Raw genomic sequence first — 21,626 nt, 5'->3', positions numbered from 1 at the left:
CTGGAGCAGGGCCCAGCGTGTGTCTCCCATGGCTCAGCACGACGGCCTGCCTCTCGCCGGGCCCAGCTCCGCGGCGCACACACAATAGCCTCTCCTGGAGTGGGGCCAAGCGGGCCGGCTCAGTGCTTGGCCCAGGACCGGGTGTGAGCGCGACGCCAGCTGCCTCCCTTCTGCAGGCCCCCCCCCACTGCAGCGCGCAGGGACGTCGTGACCGCCAAGGGCCTGGCCAACGGCCGAGTGCCCAGCCTGGCCAGAGGGGAGGCCGAGGGAACCAGGAAGTGCTGAGGGCGTGGTGGGGACTCCCTGGCTCGGGCATCCCTGGCATCCAGGGAGGTCACCATGGCAGGGGGTTTGCTTTGATGACACAGCAAAGAGGGGCATGGCTGCTGGCTGGAGGGTCCGGGGGGCGGGGGGTCGTACCTGATAGGCTCTGGGGCCTGCCAATCTGTGCAGCATGGCGGCAGAAGGCGGGGCTCCCTAGAGATGTACTGTGGCCCCAAGGGTGGGGGGCAGACAAGTGTGGAGTAGCAGTGGGCACAGGTGCTGCCGCATACGCCATGACTTGTGGGAGACGTCACTGGTCAAGAGAACCCTGCGGTGGAGGGGCACCGGCGGGCGGGGGGACATGGCGTCAGGACACAATGCAGCCTGGATCCATCCGCCCCAGGGAGCTGGGCCTGAAATTCATCACTCAGGCCTTATGGTGCTCTGTCTGTCTGTCTGTCTGTCTCTCTCTCTGTCTGTCTGTCTGTCTGTCTGCTTATTGATGAGATTTCTATTGTGCCTGTTGCTCCTTTGTCAAACCGAGACTTAAAAACCTCTAGGGATGGAGATTCCACCCCCCCCCCCCCCCCAGGGAACCCAGCCCAGGGCTTCACCCCCCTCTGAGGGAAAGAGTTTGTCCTAATATCGAACCTAGACCTCCCCCACTGCAACTGGAGCCCATTGCTCCTTGTTCTGCCACCACTGAGAACAGCCTCTCTCCATCCTCCTTGGAACCTCCCTTCAGGAAGTTGCAGGCTGCTATCAAATCCCCCCTCACTCTTCGCTTCTGCAGACTAAACAGACCCAACTCCCTCAGCCTCTTCTCATAGGTCATGTGCTCCAGCCCCCTAATCATTTTGGTTGCCCTCCGCTGGACCCTCTCCAACGTGTCCACATCCTTTCTATAGTGGGGGGCCCAGATGTGGACAAAATATTCCAGATGTGGCCTCACCAGAGCCGAATAAAGGGGAATAATCACTTCTCTGGATCTGCATGGCAATGCTCCTCCTAATGCACCCTAATATGCTATTAGCCTTCTTGGCTACAAGGGCACACTGTTGACTCATATCCAGCTTCTCATCCACTGTAACCCCCAGGTCCTTTTCTACAGAACTGCTACTTAGCCAGTCAATCCCCAGGCTGTAACAATGCTTGGGATTCTTCCATCTCAAGTGCAGGACTCTACACTTGTCCTTGTTGAACCTCATCAGATTTCTTTTGGCCCACTCCTCTAATCTGTCCAGGTCACTCGGGACCCTATCCCTGCCCTCCAGCGTATCTACTGCTCCCCCTAGCTTGCTGTCATCTGCAAACTTGCTGAGGGTGCAATCCATCCCCTCATCCAGGTCATTAATAAAGATGTTGAACAAAACCGGTCCTAGAACAGATCCTTGGGGCTCCGCTAGAAACCGACCGCCAACCTGACATCAAGCCGTTGATCACTACCTGTTGGGCCTCACAGTCTAGCCAGCTTTCTATCCATCTTACAGTCCATTTATCCAATCCATACTCCCATATTCTTGCTGGCAAGAATATTGTGGGAGACTGTATCAAAAGCTTTGCTAAAGTCAAGTTATATCACATCCACTGACTTTCCCACGTCCACAGAGCCAGTTACCTCATCATAGAAACTAATCAGATTGGTCAGGCACGACTTGCCCTTCGTAAATCTATGTTGACTATTTCTGATCACGTTCCCCTCTTCCAAATGCTTCAAAATGGATTCCTTGAGGATCCCCTCCATGATTTTTCCAAGGACTGAGGTAAAGCTGACTGGTCTGTAGTTCCCTGGATCGTCCTTCTTCCCTTTTTTAAAGATGGGCACTACATTTGCCTTTTCCCAATCATCTGGGATCTCTCCTGATCTCCGCGAGTTTTCAAAGATAATGGCCAAAGGCTCCTCAATGACATTTGCCAACTCCCTCAGTACCCTCGGATGCATTAAGTCCGGGCCCATGGATTTGTGTATGTTTAGCTTTTCTAAATAGTTCCTAACCTGTTCTTTACCCACCAAGGGCTGCCCACCTCCTTCCCATACTGCGTTGCCTAGTGCATTTGTCTGGGAGCTGACCTTGTCCGTGAAGACAGAGGCAAAGAAAGCATTGAGTACTTCAGCTTTTCCCACATCATCTGTCACTAGTTTATCTACCTCATCCAGTAAGGGCCCCACACTCTCTCTGATCACCCTCTTATTGCTAACACACCTGTAGAAACCTTTCTTGTTACCCTTCACATCCCTTGCCCGATGCAATTCCAGTTGCGCTTTCGCCTTCCTGATAACTCCCCTGCATTCTCGAGCTATATATTTATACTCCTCCCTAGTAATCTGTCCAAGTTTCCACTTCTTGTAAGCTTCCTTTTTGTGTTTAAGCTCACCATGGATGTCCCCGGTAAGCCAATCTGGTCGCCTATCGTATTTGCTTTTCTTGCTGCACATTGGGATGGTTTCTTCCTGTGCCTTTAATAAGGCTTCTTTAAAATACTGCCAGCTCTCCTGGACTCCTTTCCCCTTCATGTTAGCATCCCAGGGAATCTTGCCCATCAGTTCTCTGAGGGAGTCAAAGTCTGCTCTTCTGAAGTCCAGAGTGTGTCATTTGCTACTCTCCTTTCTTCCTTTGGTCAGGATCCTGAAATCTACCATCTCATGATCACTGATGCCCAGGTTGTCACCCACCTCTACTTCCCCTCTAGTTCCTCCCTGTTTGTGAGCAGCAGGTCAAGCTGCACTAATGACCCAACACAAATCCTTTTGAGATTTGGACAAGGCTGGACTCAGTCCCGCACTGTGTGACTTGGCCCAGCCCTACAGCCGCCCAGAGCAGCTCTCCCCATCCAGCCGACCCTCCATCATCAGGTAATTGAGGGTTCACACCCAGTTCCAGAGGTCGCTCTCCCAGGGCAGTTTCTGTGTTTTGATGTGTATCTCGATGTGTGCTTGTGTGTGTGTGTGTGTGTGTGTGTGTTCTGATGTGTATCTGGATGAGTGCTTGTGTGTGTGTGTGTGTGTGTGTGTGTGTGTGTGTGTGTGTGTGTGTGAGAGTACGTGTGTGTGTTCTGATGTGTATCTGGGTGTGTGTGTGTGTGTGTGTGTGTGTGTGTGTGTGTGTGTGGTTTGATGTGTATCTGGATGTGCGTGTGTCCATAAATATGGGCCCGAGCATTGCGCTGTGCACAGGTGTGTATGTGTCTCTGCAAAGGGCACATTCAAAATATTGTGACGCATGTCGGTTTCCTTGTGAGCTGGGTGCTAAACACTTGCAGCTGCCCCGTGCACTGCGGGCATATGGGGAGATGTTTCCTTTGCAGACGGGGCGGTGCAGACATACGGCATGCTCAGGACAGGAGGCTTGGCACACGGTACCAGGCAGATTGGTGCCATCTGCCTTGCGTTTCTCCCTGCTCACACCGGAGCGCAGATAAGCAGCTGCCGGGCTAGGGAGGAATTCAGACACACTGGCTTCTGAAGGCATGCCCCCCCCCCATCCTGTCCTCCCCTTGCTAGCTGGGGAGCTGCCGAGGAGGATCTTGTTGTGAGGAGCGGGGGGGGAGCTGGGAAAGGGGACATCCCCCACAAACAGCCTCTCTCCTCATCAGTGAGAAAATCAGCAGCACATGTAGCAATAAAGGGGAACAGTCACTTCCCTCGATCTGCTGGCAGTACTCCCCCCAATGCAGCCCAATCTGCCGTGAGCCTGCCTGGCTGCACTGCCAGTGGCTGGTGCGCAGGAGTGCCACGTGGCCGCTGCCAAGGCCCTTCCCCGCTCTGCACGCCTTCGGCCACTTACGCTGTACGGCCCAGACTCAGAGCCTTACGCTCCAGGGGCATTAGCAGCTGAAATACCTCTGGGCCATAGGCAGCACCCAGGCACAGTGAGAAAGGGGCATTTTCCCTTCCCCCAAGGGACTCAGCCGGGGAGCAAACCTGGCAACTCCCCCGCTCCCCAGGCCGAGGACAAACTGCAGCCACAGAATGGGAACTCCACGGCCCCCTTCGCCAGCCCAGTGCTTGCCATTGCCCTGTCCTGCCATGCCCACATCGGCAAGGGCGTCACTGCAGCCCCTGCTCACGGTTGAGGGCAGGGGACGGAGGCCTGTGTCTAAGGACAGGGCTGACCTGGGATGGATTCAAACCGATGCTGAAAGCACGTGCCGAAATGCGTTGCTGAACCAGGGCCTGCTGCAGGCTTCAGCGAACAGGAGCCTTGCCATGGGAAGAGTCCGTTCCACAAGCAAGGAAATCCAGACCGAGTTTCCTGCACCCCACAACCAGGGTTGGATCCATTTCACTGATGAACCAAACTCCATTCCGGTTTTTCTCCTCCCATCCCAGGGGAGCCCAAACACCTGAGGCCAGTTCAACCCTCTGCACACCTGGAGGAAAGTCCATTCCGGGCAGGCACAGAATCCAGTGCCAGGCCTTCCCCCAGCAGAGCCCCTGCTGCCAGTCAGCCCAAAGCAGCTGGCTTCCTTCCTTCCTCCTCCATTTGGCTGCACCAGGGCCAGCTGCTCCGCCTGCCTGTGCCCCCAGGAGAGCCAGGCTCCTGAGAGCGAGTCCTTACGCTGGGCTGCATCTGGCAGGCTGCCCGGTTATTGTAGGGTAGCTCGGCCCGGCAGGGCCATACACGCTGCTCTGTTATTGTAGGGTAGCTCGGCCCGGCAGGGCCATACACACTGCTCTGTTATTGTAGGGTAGCTCGGCCCGGCAGGGCCATACACACTGCTCTGTTATTGTAGGGTAGCTTGGCCCAGCAGGGCCATACACACTGCTCTGTTATTGTAGGGTAGCTCGGCCCGGCAGGGCCATACACACTGCTCTGTTATTGTAGGGTAGCTTGGCCCAGCAGGGCCATACACACTGCTCTGTTATTGTAGGGTAGCTCGGCCCAGCAGGGCCATACACACTGCTCTGTTATTGTAGGGTAGCTTGGCCCAGCAGGGCCATACACACTGCTCTGTTATTGTAGGGTAGCTCGGCCCGGCAGGGCCATACACACTGCTCTGTTATTGTAGGGTAGCTCGGCCCGGCAGGGCCATACACACTGCTCTGTTATTGTAGGGTAGCTTGGCCCAGCAGGGCCATACACACTGCTCTGTTATTGTAGGGTAGCTCGGCCCGGCAGGGCCATACACACTGCTCTGTTATTGTAGGGTAGCTCGGCCCGGCAGGGCCATACACACTGCTCTGTTATTGTAGGGTAGCTTGGCCCAGCAGGGCCATACACACTGCTCTGTTATTGTAGGGTAGCTCGGCCCGGCAGGGCCATACACACTGCTCTGTTATTGTAGGGTAGCTCGGCCCAGCAGGGCCATACACACTGCTCTGTTATTGTAGGGTAGCTCGGCCCGGCAGGGCCATACACTCTGCTCTGATATTGTAGGGTAGCTCGGCCCGGCAGGGCCATACACACTGCTCTGTTATTGTAGGGTAGCTCGGCCCAGCAGGGCCATACGCACTGCTCTGTTATTGTAGGGTAGCTCGGCCCGGCAGGGCCATACACACTGCTCTGTTATTGTAGGGTAGCTCGGCCCAGCAGGGCCATACACACTGCTCTGTTATTGTAGGGTAGCTCGGCCCAGCAGGGCCATACACACTGCTCTGTTATTGTAGGGTAGCTCGGCCCGGCAGGGCCATACACACTGCTCTGTTATTGTAGGGTAGCTCGGCCTGGCAGGGCCATACACTCTGCTCTGATATTGTAGGGTAGCTCGGCCCGGCAGGGCCATACACACTGCTCTGTTATTGTAGGGTAGCTCGGCCCGGCAGGGCCATACACTCTGCTCTGATATTGTAGGGTAGCTCGGCCCGGCAGGGCCATACACACTGCTCTGTTATTGTAGGGTAGCTCGGCCCGGCAGGGCCATACACTCTGCTCTGATATTGTAGGGTAGCTCGGCCCGGCAGGGCCATACACACTGCTCTGTTATTGTAGGGTAGCTCGGCCCGGCAGGGCCATACACACTGCTCTGTTATTGTAGGGTAGCTCGGCCCGGCAGGGCCATACACACTGCTCTGTTATTGTAGGGTAGCTCGGCCCGGCAGGGCCATACACGCTGCTCTGTTATTGTAGGGTAGCTCGGCCCGGCAGGGCCATACACGCTGCTCTGTTATTGTAGGGTAGCTCGGCCAGGCAGGGCCATACACACTGCTCTGTTATTGTAGGGTAGCTCGGCCCGGCAGGGCCATACACACTGCTCTGTTATTGTAGGGTAGCTCGGCCCGGCAGGGCCATACACGCTGCTCTGTTATTGTAGGGTAGCTCGGCCCGGCAGGGCCATACACGCTGCTCTGTTATTGTAGGGTAGCTCGGCCCGGCAGGGCCATACACACTGCTCTGTTATTGTAGGGTAGCTCGGCCCGGCAGAGGTGTTCCCTCTAAGGGTTCGAACTAGGGTGGCTAATGTAGCCATTCAAACTTGCAAATGAAGCCCGGGATTAAAATATCCCAGGCTTTATTTGCATGTTCCCAGGTGCCGCCATTTTTAAATGCCTGGTAGTTCAAACTCCCTGCCAGCGGCTACACGTGGCACAGGCTAGGTAGTTAGAACTAAAGCCCCTAATTCGGACTGCCGTTACTCCTCCTGCAATGAGGCATTTGAATGACTACATTAGCCACCCTAGTTCGAACTAGTGTAGACAGACCCTAAGATTTTCCAACCATGAGCGGAGTGAGTTTTGTCTTGTGCACCAATATTGAGGGCATGTGCGCTGGTTTGGACGTTTGCCTTCATGGCACCCAATCTACTAATACGCATATTCCCACCCCTTCCCCGCCCATGCAGCACGTCCCGTTCCTGGCGCAGATCCCGCCCTCTCCCCCGCCCATGCAGCACATCCCGTTCCTGGCGCAGATCCCGCCCTCTCCCCTGCCCATGCAGCACGTCCCGTTCCTGGCGCAGATCCCGCCCTCTCCCCCGCCCATGCAGCATGTCCCGTTCCTGGCGCAGATCCCGCCCTCTCCCCCGCCCATGCAGCATGTCCCGTTCCTGGCGCAGATCCCGCCCTCTCCCCCGCCCATGCAGCACGTCCCGTTCCTGGCGCAGATCCCGCCCTCTCCCCCGCCCATGCAGCACGTCCCGTTCCTGGCGCAGATCCCGCCCTCTCCCCCGCCCATGCAGCACGTCCCGTTCCTGGCGCAGATCCCGCCCTCTCCCCCGCCCATGCAGCATGTCCCGTTCCTGGCGCAGATCCCGCCCTCTTCCCCGCCCATGCAGCATGTCCCGTTCCCGGCACAGATCCCACCCTCTCCACCACCCATGCAGCATGTCCCGTTCCTGGCGCAGATCCCGTCCCCTTCCCCGCCCATGCAGCATGTCCCGTTCCCGGCACAGATCCCGCCCTCTCCACCGCCCATGCAGCATGTCCTGTTCCCGGCACAGACCCCGTCCCCTTCCCCGCCCATGCAGCACGTCCCGTTCCCAGCGCAGATCCCGCCCTCTCCCCCGCCCATGCAGCACGTCCCGTTCCTGGCGCAGATCCCGCCCTCTCCCCCGCCCATGCAGCACGTCCCGTTCCTGGCGCAGATCCCGCCCTCTCCCCCACCCATGCAGCATGTCCCGTTCCTGGCGCAGATCCCGCCCTCTTCCCCGCCCATGCAGCATGTCCCGTTCCCGGCGCAGATCCTGCCCTCTCCACCACCCATGCAGCATGTCCCGTTCCTGGCGCAGATCCCGCCCTCTCCACCGCCCATGCAGCATGTCCCGTTCCCGGCACAGATCCCGCCCTCTCCACCACCCATGCAGCATGTCCCGTTCCCAGCACAGACCCCGTCCCCTTCCCCGCCCATGCAGCATGTCCTGTTCCCGGCACAGACTCCCCCTACCCCTCCTCCCATGTGACAGGTCCCGTTCCTGGCCCCAGCCACCAGAGCAGGCCACCAGAGCAGGCCCCGCCGCCACGCGGCTGCTGCAGGTCCTGGCCCCCCACCCCAGCCGTCTCAGCTGGCCTCACCCGCCGGAGCAGCCGCCTGCTGCGCGAGTGCTGCCGTGCGGCTTTGCAGTGGAGGTGGGCGGGGAAGAATTCTACGTGCGCGGCCGCGCAGGCGCACACCTTAGCGGGAATTGCTGCTGGGCCAGGCAGCAGAGCGGGGAGAGGAGGGAATGTGAATGGACAGTAGAAGAAGAACAGATGTGTGGGGCTGCCCGGGAACAGCCAGCCTCGGCAGGGGAGGGGAGGGGGTTGGAATACATCGTGTCTGCCACTCTCAGGATCCCTTGGAGACGCTGACATCAGGGTTTGTGAGACCCCTGGGCTTGACTCTGGCACCTGGCGCAGCAGCAGGGCCGGGGGAGCCAGGGCCGGTTGGAGACAAATGGGGAAATCAGGCGCATTCCTGCAGCTGGCATGTCAGGGCACTGCTGGCAAGAAGCTCACACCAGTGGACTCTGTCCATTTGCCAGGCCCAGTGGCTGCCCCAAACTGCATGGCTGGGATCTCCCATCGCCTCCCCCCCACCTGCCCCGCGGGCACCAGGGGAGCCTCTTCTCTCCTGCGCTGCCTGGTGTCAGGTGTATCAGCCTGGCTGGCTCCCGGGGCTGCCCCCTTCTGTTTATGGCTCACCCTGCATTACCCCCGCACACCGTAGCCTGGCCCCCAAGGGCCAGTATCAGCCCCACAGGAACTTGCCTGGGACGCTCCAGCGGCCCCAGCACAACTGATCTGGGCAATCGATCCCAGGTACAGAGCCAGACTCTGCCTTTCACCCACGCCCTCCCCGGCGCCTGGCCCCAGAGCGCTCTCAGTCCCTCCCCCCAGGACCCCTGGGCCCAGCCCCCATCCCTTTGAGGTGCTCGCAGGGGAGGTGGAGAAAGGTGGAGGCAGGACCCGGGAGGAGTTCAGAGCCAGAGCCATGGTTTGGGGGGGGGGGCAGATTTCAGTTCAACTCCTGCTGCAAGGCCACATGCAAAGCCCAGGGCTGGCCAGCATCTGAAGGCTTTGCTGGGGCAGGGCAGAGGGGGGTTTTCCAAGCCCCCAAGGCTCAGCGGCCGCCTCTCCACACATAGTTAAGGAAACTGAGGCACTGGTGGGGAAGGGACTTGGACAAGGTCAAGCAGCAGAGGCAGGGAACAGAGCCCAGGACCTGGGCCCCTAGCCCACTGCTCTCACCACTAGGCAATGCTGCCTGCACCTCCAGCCACTTTTAAACAGGGCTTACAATCTTGGTAGCCAGCTGGGCTCAAGGAAGGGCCCAGGGACCCTCTGTGCCCCATCACTGGGAGCAGGGCAATGCCCAAGGGTCAGCCAGAGCTCTTGGCCCCTGGCCGGGCACAGGCCAACTCGCCAGTCCCACAAGCCCGGGCTCAGAGCCGCTGCTCCCCAGTCAGCATCCCCGGGTCACAGGATGGGGGCTCTCGAGGTGAATTAGGCCAAGGCACTGGGGCTGCTTCTGCCCTGAGCTCAGGCCAGGGACACAGAGACAGAAAGAGCAATGAGGGGAAAACAGGCAGCTCCCAGTCCTCACTCCCCCCCAGTCAAGTCCTGGGTTCCCCCCTCCCACCAGCTCTGCCAGTGCCCCTCACTCCCGACCGCAGCCCCTTCCAGCCCAGCCCTTGCTGGTGATGGCTCCATGTACAAACGGTTACCACAATCAATCCCGCATGGGCTCTATGCACCTGAGCCTGGCAGTGGCCAGAGCTGTTCTGCGTTCCCGGGCTGCTCTCCAGCACCCCAATGCTGCAGCCCTGTGCGGGAAGCCCGTGATAAGCCGGGAAGCGGGGGCGGCCGAGGGGCCCAAATCACAGGGACGACCAGCCTCTTAACTGCTGGCGCTTGGCACGTCCAGCTGCCCTCGAAGGCAGCAACATCACTGGGCTCCCCCTCCCCTTGGCATGTTCCCAGCCCCCCTCAGCCACCAGGCCCTGTCACCTTGCCCTGCGCAATGGATCACCCCACTCTGCAGCAGTGACCCCGCACGGTCTGGGGAGCACAGCTTTGAGCACCGATGCCTCGGCCAGGGCAGGACCTCCACCTGCAGTATGTTATCCGGGCCAGGGAGAGGGCTGGGGCAGCTGCCACATGGGAACCTCCTCTCAGCTTTCTACCCCAACTCCTGAACTCTGGGAAAGGATGGATCCGGATCAGTAAGGTGGAGCCACTGCCAGGGGAGGGGCTGAGGGGGAAGGGGCTGGGATGAGGCGCTGGGGGGCTGGGCAGAAGGCAGAGACGGGCTGGGGGAGAGATAAAAGGGGCCAGACTGGGTCAGACCAAAGGTCCATTCAGCCCAGGGTCCTGTCTGACAGCAGCCAGTGCCAGCCGCCCTAGAGTGACCAGAACAGGAAATCATCCAGTGATCTTCCCCTGTCGTCCATCCCCAACCTCTGGCAGAAGGGCCTACGAACACCAGTCCAGCCCAGCCTGGCTAACAGCCATTGGTGGACCCAACCCCCATGCACTTGTCCTTTTGAACCCTGTTATAGTCTTGGCCCTCCACAGGGTCCTCTGGCGAGGAGTTCCACAGACTGACCCGGCGCTGTGTGAAGAAAAAACGTCCTTTAGTTTCTTTTAAACCTGCTGCCTGTTATTGGTGACCCCTAGTTCTTGTGTGATGAGAAGGCATAAATAAGTTTCCCTTATTCACTTGCTCCATATCTGTCATGATTGTATAGACCTCTGTCCTTGCCACCCCCCCCTCCCCCCCAGGTCGTCTCCTTTCCAGGTTTCCAAGTTGAAAAGTCCCTGTCTTTTTAATCTCCTCTTTGGCCTGTCATTCCAAATCCCTCAGCATTTTTGTCACCCTTTTCTGAACCTTTTCCAGTGCCTGCGTTTTGGGGTTTTTCTACATGGGGCTGGAATGAGCATCTGGAAGTGTGTGTGAGGGGGAGGGGGGCTGGAAATGGGAGGCTGGGATGAAGGACCGGGAGCAGGGGCTGGGAATGGGGGACTGGGAGCGGGGGCTGGGATGAGGAGCTGGGAATGGGGGACCGGGAGCAGGGTCTGGGAATGGGGGACTGGGAGCGGGGGCTGGGATGAGGAGCTGGGAATGGGGGACCGGGAGCAGGGTCTGGGAATGGGGGACTGGGAGCGGGGGCTGGGATGAAGAGCTGGGATGAGGAGCTGGGAATGGGGGACCGGGAGCAGGGTCTGGGAATGGGGGACTGGGAGCGGGGGCTGGGATGAGGAGCTGGGATGAGGAGCTGGGAATGGGGGACCGGGAGCAGGGTCTGGGAATGGGGGACCGGGAGCAGGGCTGGCCGTACCATGAGGCGAACTGAGACTGCGGCCTCAGGTGCCAGACTGGGCGGGAGGGGAGGGTGCCTCTAGGACCTAGTGTAGCAAATTGTGTCTGCTGCTGTTAGTTCTCCTTTCCTGGGGGAGGGAGCAGAGCAGCCCCATGAGAGGAGTAGACCAGGACGGAGGCAGAATCGAGACCTTTCAAAGTTTTGGCCCAAGCCATTTGAGCTCCCCGGCTCAGGTGCCAAAATGTTGTGGGCCGGCCCTGACTGGGAAGGGGGGGGGGGGCTGGGAATGGGAGCTAGGGGGCTGGGAGTGGGAGGTTGGGATGAGGAGCTGGGAACGGGGGGGCTGGGAATGGGAGCTAGGGGGCTGGGAGTGGGAGGTTGGGATGAGGAGCTGGGAACGGGGGGGCTGGGAATGGGAGCTAGGGGGCTGGGAGTGGGAGGTTGGGATGAGGAGCTGGGAATGGGGGGGCTGGGAATGGGAGCTAGGGGGCTGGGAGTGGGAGGTTGGGATGAGGAGCTGGGAACGGGGGGCTGGGAATGGGAGCTAGGGGGCTGGGAGTGGGAGGTTGGGATGAGGAGCTGGGAACGGGGGGCTGGGAGTGGGAAGTTGGGATGAGGAGCTGGGAACGGGGGGCTGGGAGTGGGAGGTTGGGATGAGGAGCTGGGAACGGGGGGGCTGGGAATGGGAGCTAGGGGGCTGGGAGTGGGAGGTTGGGATGAGGAGCTGGGAACGGGGGGGCTGGGAATGGGAGCTAGGGGGCTGGGAGTGGGAGGTTGGGATGAGGAGCTGGGAACGGGGGGGCTGGGAATGGGAGCTAGGGGGCTGGGAGTGGGAGGTTGGGATGAGGAGCTGGGAATGGGGGGGCTGGGAATGGGAGCTAGGGGGCTGGGAGTGGGAGGTTGGGATGAGGAGCTGGGAACGGGGGGCTGGGAATGGGAGCTAGGGGGCTGGGAGTGGGAGGTTGGGATGAGGAGCTGGGAACGGGGGGGCTGGGAATGGGAGCTAGGGGGCTGGGAGTGGGAGGTTGGGATGAGGAGCTGGGAACGGGGGGGGGGCTGGGAATGGGAGCTAGGGGGCTGGGAGTGGGAGGTTGGGATGAGGAGCTGGGAACGGGGGGGGCTGGGAATGGGAGCTAGGGGGCTGGGAGTGGGAGGTTGGGATGAGGAGCTGGGAACGGGGGGGCTGGGAATGGGAGCTAGGGGGCTGGGAGTGGGAGGTTGGGATGAGGAGCTGGGAACGGGGGGGGCTGGGAATGGGAGCTAGGGGGCTGGGAGTGGGAGGTTGGGATGAGGAGCTGGGAATGGGGGGCTGGGAATGGGAGCTAGGGGGCTGGGAGTGGGAGGTTGGGATGAGGAGCTGGGAACGGGGGGGCTGGGAATGGGAGCTAGGGGGCTGGGAGTGGGAGGTTGGGATGAGGAGCTGGGAACGGGGGGCTGGGAATGGGAGCTAGGGGGCTGGGAGTGGGAGGTTGGGATGAGGAGCTGGGAACGGGGGGCTGGGAGTGGGAAGTTGGGATGAGGAGCTGGGAACGGGGGGGCTGGGAATGGGAGCTAGGGGGCTGGGAGTGGGAGGTTGGGATGAGGAGCTGGGAACGGGGGGGGGGCTGGGAATGGGAGCTAGGGGGCTGGGAGTGGGAGGTTGGGATGAGGAGCTGGGAACGGGGGGGGCTGGGAATGGGAGCTAGGGGGCTGGGAGTGGGAGGTTGGGATGAGGAGCTGGGAACGGGGGGGCTGGGAATGGGAGCTAGGGGGCTGGGAGTGGGAGGTTGGGATGAGGAGCTGGGAACGGGGGGGCTGGGAATGGGAGCTAGGGGGCTGGGAGTGGGAGGTTGGGATGAGGAGCTGGGAACGGGGGGCTGGGAATGGGAGCTAGGGGGCTGGGAGTGGGAGGTTGGGATGAGGAGCTGGGAACGGGGGGCTGGGAATGGGAGCTAGGGGGCTGGGAGTGGGAGGTTGGGATGAGGAGCTGGGAACGGGGGGCTGGGAGCGGGGGCCTAGGGGGCTCGGAGGTTGGGATGAGGGCCTGGGAGTGGGGGGCAGGGGCTGTGATGAAGGTCTGGGGGTAGCAGGAGCTGGCTGTGCGGGGGGGGGGGGAGGGCGGAGAGGCCCAGCCCGGTCCCCTACCCAGGCCCAGCCCATTTTCTTGAGGGTAGCGGGGGGCGGGGCAGTGCAGGTGGCTCCAGGCTGATAACGTGGGGCGCATTCAGGAGCCCGCACCCAGCCGCTGGCAGCCCAACGCCCTGGAGTCTGGGCTGCTGCTCGGGGTGGGGGCAGCCCAATCTTAACCCTTTAGCTGCCGCTGGGGCTGGAGTGGGGCAAAAGGTCCCTCAGCTGCTGTAGCCCTGGCAGAAGGCCTCACTGGGCCGGGGGAGGGGGTGGCCTCCCTTTCTCCCCCCCATCAAACCCCCCTAAGGGTACCAGGGGGCCACAGGACACATTGGGGGGGCTGCCTGGGGGCAGTGACTGGGGGTCTGTCTACACTACCCTCCTAGTTCGAACTAGCGGGGTAATGTAGGCATACCGCACTTGCTAATGAAGCCCGGGAGTTGAATTTCCCGGGCTTCATTTGCATAAACTGGGCGCCGCCATTTTTAAATCCCCGCTCGTTCGAACCCCATGCAGCGCGGCTACACGCGGCACAAACTAGGTAGTTCGGACTAGGCCTCCTCATTCCACGAGGAGTAACAGTAGTTTGAACTAGGAGGCCTAGTCCGAACTACCTAGTTCGTGCCGCGTGTAGCCGCGCGGCACGGGGTTCGAACGAGCAGGGATTTAAAAATGGCGGCGCCCAGTTTATGCAAATGAAGCCCGGGAAATTCAACTCCCGGGCTTCATTTGCAAGTGCGGTATGCCTACATTACCCCGCTAGTTCGAACTAGGAGGGTAGTGTAGACATACCCAGGGTGAGTCTGGGTCACCTGGATGGGAGGGAAGAAGGGAGGCTGGCTATGGGGTGGAGGGATGGGGCTAGCTATGGGGCAGGGAGAGGGAAGGAGGGAGGCTGGCTATGGGGCAGAGGGATGGGGCTAGCTATGGGGCGGGAAGAGGGGAGGAGGGAGGCTGGCTATGGGGCAGAGGGACAGGGCTAGCTATAGGGTGGGGGAGGAGGGAGGCTGGCTATGGTGTGGAGGGATGGGCCTAGCTATGGGGCGGGAAAAGGGGAGAAGGGAGGCTGGCTATGGGGCAGAGGGACAAGGCTAGCTATAGGGTGGGGGAGGAGGGAGGCTGGCTATGGTGTGGAGGGATGGGGCTAGCTATGGGGCGGGGAGAGGGAAGGAGGGAGGCTGGCTATGGGGCAGAGGGACAGGGCTAGCTATAGGGTGGGGGAGGAGGGAGGCTGGCTATGGTGTGGAGGGATGGGGCTAGCTATGGGGCGGGAAAAGGGGAGAAGGGAGGCTGGCTATGGGGCAGAGGGACAAGGCTAGCTATAGGGTGGGGGAGGAGGGAAGCTGGCTATGGGGCACAGGGATAGGGCTAGCTATGGGGCGGGGAGAGGTGAGGAGGGAGGCTGGCTATGGGGCAGAGGGACAGGGCTAGCTATGGGGTGGGGGAGGAGGGAGGCTGGCTATGGGGCAGAGGGAAAAGCCTGTCTACAGGGCAGAGGGGGAGGATTTGGCAAGCTGCCAAAAATGCTGAGCAGAGGAACTGTGGGATAATTGATGGGTTTTGGCCTCGCAGGGGTTTTAATGTGGCCGAGGTCAGGAAAGGACAGGGGAGTAGCGGTCTCTTGCCTCCCCCACCCCAGACATCCCATCACAGCAGCCAACTGGGCACTCAGCCGAGAGTCCCTGCCTGGGACAGGCTGCAGCACTGAACTGACAGTGAGGTCATCTGAAGAAGTGGGGTTTGCCCAGGAAAGCTCAGGATACCATCCACGTCTGGTTAGTCTTTAAAATGCTACCAGACTATTTGCTGGTTTTTAATTTTTTAGTGTGGTGAATGGGAGTGAGGGGCACCGGCCGGGCTGGTGGGGAGCGGAGGGGGAGCCCAGGGCTGGGCTTGCAGGGGGACCAGGGATCTCTGAACGGTTGGGGCCACAGCACCGGCTCTCAGCAGCCACATGGGAGCTGTTCCACAGGAGCTAGGCTTGTTCATCTCCCACTGCAGGATCAGGGCCTTGAGCCCAATTTCAGATTTCAGCCACACTGGTGTGAATCTGGAGTGACAGCGGGGTTACTCTGGATTTGCACCGGTGTAAATCTGGGGTGACAGCGGGGTTACTCTGGATTTGCACCGGTGTAAATCTGGGGTGACAGCAGGGTTACTCTGGATTTGCACCGGTGTGAATCTGGAGTCACAGCGGGGTTACTCTGGATTTGCACTGGTGTAAATCTGGAGTGACAGAGGGGTGTAAATCTGGAGTGACAGCGGGGTTACTCTGGATTTGCACCGGTGTAAATCTGGGGTGACAGCGGGGTTACTCTGGATTTGCACCGGTGTAAATCTGGGGTGACAGCAGGGTTACTCTGGATTTGCACCGGTGTGAATCTGGAGTCACAGCGGGGTTACTCTGGATTTGCACTGGTGTAAATCTGGAGTGACAGAGGGGTGTAAATCTGGAGTCACAGCGGGGTTACTCTGGATTTGCACCGGTGTAAATCTGGGGTGACAGCGGGGTTACTCTGGATTTGCATCGGTGTAAATCTGGAGTCACAGCGGGGTTACTCTGGATTTGCACCGGTGTAAATCTGGAGTCACAGCGGGGTTACTCTGGATTTGCACCGGTGTAAATCTGGAGTCACAGCGGGGTTACTCTGGATTTGCACCGGTGTAAATCTGGAGTCACAGCGGGGTTACTCTGGATTTGCACCAGTGTAAATCTGGGGTCACAGCGGGGTTACTCTGGATTTGCATCGGTGTAAATCTGGAGTCACAGCGGGGTTACTCTGGATTTGCACCGGTGTAAATCTGGAGTCACAGCGGGGTTACTCTGGATTTGCACCGGTGTGAATCTGGGGTGACAGCGGGGTTACTCTGGATTTGCACCGGTGTAAATCTGGAGTCACAGCGGGGTTACTCTGGATTTGCGCCGGTGTGAATCTGGGGTGACAGCGGGGTTACTCTGGATTTGCACCGGTGTAAATCTGGGGTCACAGCTGGGTTACTCTGGATTTGCACCGGTGTAAATCTGGGGTGACAGCTGGGTTACTCTGGATTTGCACCGGTGTAAATCTGGGGTGACAGCGGGGTTACTCTGGATTTGCACCGGTGTAAATCTGGGGTCACAGCTGGGTTACTCTGGATTTGCACCGGTGTAAATCTGGGGTGACAGCTGGGTTACTCTGGATTTGCACCGGTGTAAATCTGGGGTGACAGCGGGGTTACTCTGGATTTGCACCGGTGTAAATCTGGGGTGACAGCTGGGTTACTCTGGATTTGCACCGGTGTAAATCTGGAGTCACAGCGGGGTTACTCTGGATTTGCACCGGTGTAAATCTGGGGTGACAGCTGGGTTACTCTGGATTTGCACCGGTGTAAATCTGGGGTGACAGCTGGGTTACTCTGGATTTGCACCGGTGTAAATCTGGAGTCACAGCGGGGTTACTCTGGATTTGCACCGGTGTAAATCTGGGGTCACAGCGGGGTTACTCTGGATTTGCGCCGGTGTAAATCTGGAGTCACAGCTGGGTTACTCTGGATTTGCACTGGTGTAAATCTGGAGTCACAGCTGGGTTACTCTGGATTTGCACCGGTGTAAATCTGGAGTCACAGCGGGATTACTCTGGATTTGCACCGGTGTAAATCTGGAGTCACAGCTGGGTTACTCTGGATTTGCACCGGTGTAAATCTGGAGTCACAGCGGGGTTACTCTGGATTTGCACCGGTGTGAATCTGGGGTAACAGAGGGGTGTAAATCTGGGGTGACCGCGGGGTTCAGCGAGGCCCATCCCAGGCCCCGAACGCCCTCGGCCCTGCCCGCCCGGGTCCCCCCGTTCCGCCTTAAGCGGGGCGGCGGCGCCACCTTAAGAGGCGGCCGGGCCGGGCCGCTCGGCGCTTTATCAGCGCGCGCCGCAGCCGGGCGCGTCAGGTGACTGGGGCTGCCTGGGGACCCAGACGTCTGGGGTCAAGGTCGGAGGCAGCGGGGGAGGGGCCGCCCCGCCAGCCAGCTCGGAGCAGCCCCTCCCCCCTGGCGCGTCTCCTGGGGGCGGGGCCTCCCAGCACCGGAAGCCCCGCCCCGCTGCATCTCAGCTGGGGGCCCCCTGGGGCTCTCCCACTCTGCCCCCTTGCCTGTCTGTCTCCTCTGGGGCTGGGCGGGGACTCCCAGTCCCTCAGCAGCCCCCCCCCCGTGGGACTGTGCAGCCCCCCCCTCCGGTGGGGTGCTCGGACCTGCCCGCGCCCCCCTGCCATGGCCCAGCCATGCCACGGAGACGGGCGCTAGCCGGCCCCCGCAGGTTACTCCGGATCCACACTGGGCACGGAGGGCAGCCAGGCTCTGCCCCGGCACCCCCTGCTCCATGCAAACCTACCCCAGTCCCCGCCCCTCCCACTCTCATTTATTGCCCAGTCTGGGAGGGTCCCTTCCCTGCCTGCCGCCCTTACACTCCCAGCTTCTCTGTGCGGCAGGAGCCAGCCGAGGGAGGAAGCTCTGCCCATCTCCCCAGGCCTGGCCTGGCTTTTCCAGCCACCTGCAGCCCACAGCCCGCCGGGGCTCAGGGCCCACCCCAGCACCCCACCGCAGGGGCATGCCTCAGAGCTGAGCTGCCCCTGGCCTGCCTGGGGACGTAGGAAGGTGCAGCCGAAGGCTGCTTCTTTCTGCTCCTGAGCGGGGGCTGTTAGGGGCTCCCGGGATGACCCTGCCCCGCAGCAGGGCATAGATGCGGGGCGGGCGGGAGATTTGCAGCCCACACTTGTGTCACAGAGGTGCCAGTCCCAGCGTCACGGCTGGTAGTCTCCCGAGGCAGGGTGTGAAATGCGGCTGGCAACCCTGGCCAGGCCCAGCACGTGGATGGGCTGCGTGCTAACGTCCCACCCTGCAGCAGAGGAGGCGACAGATCCCAGCCACAGCCAGGAGAAACCCGGGGGAGCCTGGGAGAGCCACAGGGCCTGTCTGTGTCGGCCACCTCCACAGAACATCCCCATCTCGGCCTGCTCCCCTGGGCAGTGACTGCTTGAGAAAAGCAGAGCCCACCTGGCACAGACGGCTGCACCCCACAACTCAGGAGCCCCCCAGGACTGGCACTCAGGGCCTGCCCTGTCTCTAGGACAGCTCCCCCGCCCCTCTCCAACCCTACTACCCACCATCCCCAGCTGGCTCCTGCAGGAGCACGCCCCGTTGGGGGAGGGAAAGCACATAACAAGCCAAACCTTCCCAGGGCAGAAATGTCGTCTCCCGATTGCCCTGGCTCCAGTGTTTGCTGCTCGGTGTGATGTTCGGCGTTGCCAGGTTCCCTTCTACAGACCGGCAGTGGCTACAATGCCTGCTCTGGTGATTACCGGCCTGTGGGCCCGGGGCCAGGAGTCAGCCGCATGGAAGGGGCGATTCAGGGTGGGAGTCCTGCCCAGACCAGCAGGGCTCTCTGGTGTCCCGGAAGCCCTCTTCTACCTGGCTTGTTCCGGGTTCACTCCCTGGAGCCTGGGTACCAGGAGTCCTGCCTGGAATGCAGCCAGCCCGGGATGGGAACCGAAGGGGCAGGAGCCGTCCACAAGGAGCAGTCCCAGGCGGAGAGTGGCCTGGTCACACTCAGTGCTGCCTGGACCCTGCCTTGTGGGCTGTGGTGCCCCTGCGCTCGCAGTGCAGCGTCAGCCCCCCTTCCCGGCTCTGCTCTGGTCCCCATGCTCCAGTGCTGCCAGCCTCCCTACCCCATCTGCAGGGCTTGCGCGGGGCTCTGGTGGGATCGCAGACACGAGTCTCAGATCTCCTGCATCGGCTGCGCACTAAGGTGCTGGGATCCAACTGGCCTGGACTGCAGTTCATCCCAGCAGGCGAATGCCACTTCCCTCCCGACGATGGTCCCTGTTCTGTCCCCGTCGTGCAGGGAGCAGCACGGCGGGGGAAGGGCTCTCGCGGGACCCCGACGGCTCCGCTCAGAGCGCGAGAATCAGGCACATTGCGCAGAGGGAGACAGCCAGCGAGACGGGGCCAGCAAATCGTGGACGGTGCTTGAGCTGCCTATGCCCAGCGAGTGGCAGCCAACCCCTCCCCCACCGGGTCTGTCAGCGCCGGGGATCTGCAAGGGACAGCCGCACTGGGCCGGTCAGCCCAGACCTGCAATCTGCTTCATCCCCCAGCCGCCCCTCCTCCAACACATGGGCAGCCAAGGCACTGGCCTTTACGCCCGGCTCTGCCACCAACCTCGGGCAAGTCACAGCCCTGCACCGTGCCTCAGTTTCCCTTCCCACGTCTTGGCTATTTGGACTGAGCTTTTCAGGGAAAGGCAGCCCCTTAGCTCCAGCTCTTCCAAGGTCTTCCCACTGCAGCCAATGGAAGTGAGGTGGCTCAACGCCTGGGGGGCCTGGGGCTTAGCCACACCTGAGCTCCAGTCCGGTTTTCTCGTGCAGCCAAGTCCTCGCTCAGCGTCTGTACTGTGCCGAGCGCAGTGGGGCCCTCAGCCCGTTCCGCAGAACCAGCAGAGCTCCCATGGCCAGAACCAGCCCTGCCCGTCACTCCCAGTCCAGATCCTCCTCTGCCCCCAGACTCATTCCCGGGGATTCCTACCATGGCTCCCCGGCTGACCTTGCCCCCAGGAAAGCCGGAGGAATTACTGCACCCCATGGTTTTTGGCCAGTACTTCCCCACCACTCAGCCCCTCTGCAAATCAGGGGCCAGCTCTGTAACCAAGCCCTTAACCGCGGTGCAGTGCCCCGACCTCGGAGCTCCCTGCGGCGTGTCTGGGTCAGAGGGAACCATCATATTCCTGCTGTGTGGGACCTAACCTCCCAGCTCTTACCAGTGCCTTGCTGGCTGCCATGTCCCCCTGCAGCACACTGCCCCCTCTCACTCCCTGGGCGCTGCTGGCTGACTTCCCCCGGCTTTCTGCTCTCCCACATTGCTAGCCGGGTCCAGCTCCCAGCCACGTGGCCCTTCTACCCATCCCCACGCCAGCCACAACTGGGACATCACCATCGGCAGCCAGAGCCACGGACCCAGGGCACCAAGTAGGTGCAGAGACCCGAAGCCTGGCTGGACCCCCAGCATCTGGCCCTGAGATGCACTGACAGGAGGCTGCCTCTGCCCGGCCTGGCCACCTACCTCCCTTCAATGCACCGAGGGCCACGTGGCCCCTCATGAGAACACGCCCCAAGAGAGGCGGCTGCACTGGCTGTTGGCCGGGGAGCACAGGGAGACGGCACGATGGTCCCATGCTGCACACAGCTGCCCTGCCACTGCCATGCTGCTGCCTCTGGCAACTCAGGACAGAACCTCCCGCCAGCCAGGATCCACCCCAGGGGCTCTGGGCACCACCCTGCAGAGGTCTCAGAGCCAGGGCTGGGCCCCCCGGCCACACCCCGTCCCCCGGCAACGCGCACGGGGCGAGCCGCGGCCACCCACCTCTCTCGCGGACGAAGTAGGCCAGGTAGAGGTCGAGCTCCTTGACGGAAACGCTGATGTGGTGGGGCTGGACGCACAGGATGGGGTTGGTGCACTGGGCTGCCTTGACCAGCCGCTCCCCGTCCGTGCTCTCCAGTGGGATGCCCTTGAAGAGGATCACCATGACCAGGTCCAAGCGCCACACCTTGTCGGCCTGGCGCAGGCAGTCGATGCGCCGCATTTTGCCCTTCTGGTCGGGGTTGGAGAGGACGCAGCAGGAGGGCTTCTTGCCCGTGATGGAGAGCACAAAGTCCTCCCGGCACTCGGGCCGGATGTCCTTGCGCAGCTTGGCCAGCAGCCGGGATGCCCACTTCTGCTTGACCTCGGGCTTCTCGCTCAGCAGCTCGTCCTTCACCGCCCTCTCCTCGTCCTTCGTCATCCTCTTCTCGTGCTTCTTGAAGTACTTGCGCTTGCGGGCCTGCAGGTTGAACCAGGTGTAGGCGAAGGCCCGGACGTGGGGGAGCAGAGCCTCGATGAACGGGTGGAACTCATCCTGCGGGAGCAAGCAGACAGACCCGCCGTCAGGACCGACGGGCAGGACCAAGGCCCTGGGGACCGGGCACGCGGGGATTCTGTTGAGCCTGGGGTTCAGTGAGAACGTGGCATGGGGGGTGGGGCGCCAGGACTCCTGGGTTCTCTCCCCAGCCATGGGGAAGAA

General features: G+C 61.1%; 1 protein-coding gene across 7 annotated transcripts in view; it reads right to left on the bottom strand.

The window, feature by feature from the left end:
* Positions 1–21,626, bottom strand: part of NFIC (nuclear factor I C) — a 175,948-nt gene that overhangs the window by 103,232 nt on the left and 51,090 nt on the right. For all 7 annotated transcript variants that reach the window (XM_075903267.1, XM_075903266.1, XM_075903265.1 and 4 more), the window contains one exon: positions 20,930–21,461. In XM_075903267.1, the coding sequence (XP_075759382.1) occupies positions 20,930–21,461 (532 nt within the window). The remainder of the gene's footprint in view (positions 1–20,929; positions 21,462–21,626) is intronic.

The sequence above is a fragment of the Pelodiscus sinensis genome, chromosome 19, assembly GCF_049634645.1.
Source record: "Pelodiscus sinensis isolate JC-2024 chromosome 19, ASM4963464v1, whole genome shotgun sequence".
Classification (NCBI taxonomy): domain Eukaryota; kingdom Metazoa; phylum Chordata; order Testudines; family Trionychidae; genus Pelodiscus; species Pelodiscus sinensis.
Note: the sequence above shows the minus strand (reverse complement) of the source record. Positions and strands in the feature narration are given on the sequence as shown.